Raw genomic sequence first — 2884 nt, forward strand, 5'->3', positions numbered from 1 at the left:
CACACGCACTAGTCTAGGCTTCACGTAATGTATGTGTGCGCTCTGTAGGGATGTTTTGAATGGTTTTTGCAAAATACTCGATAATGTCAAATCGCACATCATTAAAACAATTACAATATTATCGCAGACGATATATATCGCACACCCCTAGTTAAGTACACTCTGTCTACAGGACGCGAGCGGCGCGGCGCCAAACAAAAAAATACTATAGAACTCATAATCAGTTTCCCAACAAGGTCCATCGCCCAACGCACAATTAATTTGCTGAATGCATAAACTGTATTTTCCTGAGCTGAAACCTGCCAATCTAAAGGAAATGCTGTGTATGGCGTTTGAGGTCATTTGTGAATTACCATAGACTTATAGTCTAAATAAAACAATTTGCAACTATTACTGTTATTACACTTGTATACAAAACTTCGTATTATGCTTGTTATAGTGTGCGCGACGTCACGTGCACTATTGCTGGTTGCCACCGCGGTGACGCGGTTGTCACGGCGACTGTCACAGCCCTAATTATGTCCCCACTGGATGCAACAAATGCCTCGTTTATAATGGGTTTTCATGTTTTTGTCTCGACTGTTTCTATTAGTGATGTCCCGTTCGCGAATGAATCGTTCGATTTAACCAGTTCTTCTTAGTGAACCGGTTGAACCAGTTCACCAAATCGGACTGAATCGTTGAAAAGTGTAAGCACTAATCCACAAATTACTTAAGTTATTCACTTTTTAACGTGGCTGGCACTCCCCCTGAGTCGAAAATAAACCAATATCCCGGAGTTATTAATTTACTCAAACAGTACACTGAGTGAACTGCTGTGAAGAGAGAACTGAAGATGAACACGAGCAGAGCAGCATGTGTGCAGCGAGCCGGATAACGAACGTACACGCCCACTGCTGGAGCGGTTCTCGTTCTCGAGTCAAGAACCGGTTGCATCGGTTTTCGGATCACCAGTACACTGAACCGAGAACCGTTTCTTTCGGACACGTCCGATTTGAGAATTGATAAACGGATGATACTGCGCATGCGTGATTCAGCGTGAAGCTACCGAACAGATTGCCTACTATAACTGACACAGCACGTCTGAACTGAACTGGTTCTTTTGGACAACTGATTCTGTGCTAATGTTATGAGCCCGCGCGGGTAAACCGAGGACTTGAATGAAGGGCGATCTGGCGAAACGTAAGTTTATTTAATAACAAATAAATCGCAATGGATTATGTATAGTAAGTGGATTATGGTTTCATCAGCTGATGACAACTGATTTATTTACTTTATATCTTCAAGACTTAAATCCTGGTATGCAGATCACTGCCTGTTACTGTATTTTGGTGCTTAGTTGCAAAACTTAATTGTAAACTTTTCAGATCATAATTATGATGTTTTAACTGACTGAAGTTATGATTACTGACTTTATATATTTGAATGTGTATTTTTATCCCGGCCCGGGACGATAGACTTCATATCATTACGTCATCGCGAATGAAGTCATTACGTTAGGGCGTAAAAGAACCGATTAAGCGTTTTTTTTAACCGGTTCATTGAAATGAACTGTCCGAAAGAACCGGTTCGCGGAAAAGAACCGGACTTCCCATCACTAATGTTTACAGTATGTTTACACGGCGTTTTAAATCATGGCGGGTGAGGGCGTTTTCGTACGCGTTTGGCCAATCAATGTACCAAATAATGTTCTTTTTAGCAACATCATATGACCCCTTTAAGAACAGCAGCAATGTGAGGCAGCTGTCATTCCGCATTCATTAACAAGTGTAGTGCAGCGCTGACTCCCATTCAATCAATTCGGTGAATTATATGGATTTAAACCACATTGCAGGCAGGCAATCACACCCTATATACACTACAGATCATGCTCAAATTCATAATCACTCAACTGAAGCAGAACTAGCGCACTCGCCCGCACCGCTAATGTATATAATATAGAGTGCTCACCAAAGCCCTTGATCAGCTCTGTGAAAACCCCCGGGTCGCTTTCCATGAGACACCATTCCCCAGCGCTTCCCGCCATCTCTGGAATTATGTTGTTTTATTGGAAACAGAAAATTGTGCTCGTGTAGCGGTTAGACGAGGCTAATGGGGCTCACTCGCACATACAGTAGTTTTCCCGGCATTCCTTTCGACACGCGTCATTCTTTTGCTTCACGTGGTGCCTTAGAACTGTGAGGCGCGCTTCTGCCTCCACGTGTCCAGGAGCGAATTCTAGCCATTCTTTATCTTTTTACAAGACTTGTTGTTCTGGCACCTGTCATTTGCGCTAAGGTCTCCTGGAGACGTCTACCATCATTGTGTTCATCCAGTTCAACAACTTTATATGCAGCTCCGATCTCATTAAAGACATTCTTCGCCATCTTACAGTATGGGCATGTGGTTTTGGAGAATATCACAACACAGTTACTGGACACAACATCCTGTATAAAAAAGATCCAGGTTAATAAATAAAAACAGGTATCGAAGGCATAAGATATACATAAAGGCTGCACGAGTTGGGGAAGTTGCTTTGGTTGTTTTTTGTAGGGCTGCACAAATTGGCCAAACATTTTGTGATAATATTTCAATATGACTAAATGATTATTATTAATAAAAATTATATACATATATATATATATATATATATGCATCTGAAATTGCATACTGTCTGAGTAGGTACTACATTTGAATTTACTTCATCACGACCACTGTTAAAAAGTATGTTTTATATAGTATATTATATACTTCACTGCCATTCATAAATCCTCTTCCTTGGCCTCATAGTATAGTAAAGTGTCCATAGAATGCGCACTTCAGAATTCAAGCGGAAGTAGGTCATCTGGGTACTGCTACTGTTTTTCAAATACTATGAATTCGGACATACTACTCGCCTTGCTTT

The 2884-nt window shown here is 41.1% G+C and overlaps 2 protein-coding genes across 2 annotated transcripts in view; both read right to left on the minus strand.

Moving 5' to 3' along the window:
- The window catches only part of uchl5 (ubiquitin carboxyl-terminal hydrolase L5), a 9683-nt gene extending 7476 nt beyond the window's left edge, over positions 1 to 2207 (minus strand). The window contains exon 1 of the mRNA XM_016442897.1: positions 1951 to 2207. Coding sequence (XP_016298383.1) covers positions 1951 to 2026 — 76 coding nt within the window. The 5' untranslated portion in view covers positions 2027 to 2207. The remainder of the gene's footprint in view (positions 1 to 1950) is intronic.
- A 21-nt stretch (positions 2208 to 2228) lies between these two features.
- Positions 2229 to 2884, minus strand: part of LOC107655341 (glutaredoxin-2, mitochondrial-like) — a 3563-nt gene continuing 2907 nt past the window's right edge. Inside the window, exon 3 of the mRNA XM_016442797.1 lies at positions 2229 to 2426. Coding sequence (XP_016298283.1) covers positions 2229 to 2426 — 198 coding nt within the window. The remainder of the gene's footprint in view (positions 2427 to 2884) is intronic.

Source organism: Sinocyclocheilus anshuiensis, unplaced genomic scaffold (assembly GCF_001515605.1).
Source record: "Sinocyclocheilus anshuiensis isolate Anshui unplaced genomic scaffold, SAMN03320099.WGS_v1.1 scaffold880, whole genome shotgun sequence".
NCBI classification, from domain to species: domain Eukaryota; kingdom Metazoa; phylum Chordata; class Actinopteri; order Cypriniformes; family Cyprinidae; genus Sinocyclocheilus; species Sinocyclocheilus anshuiensis.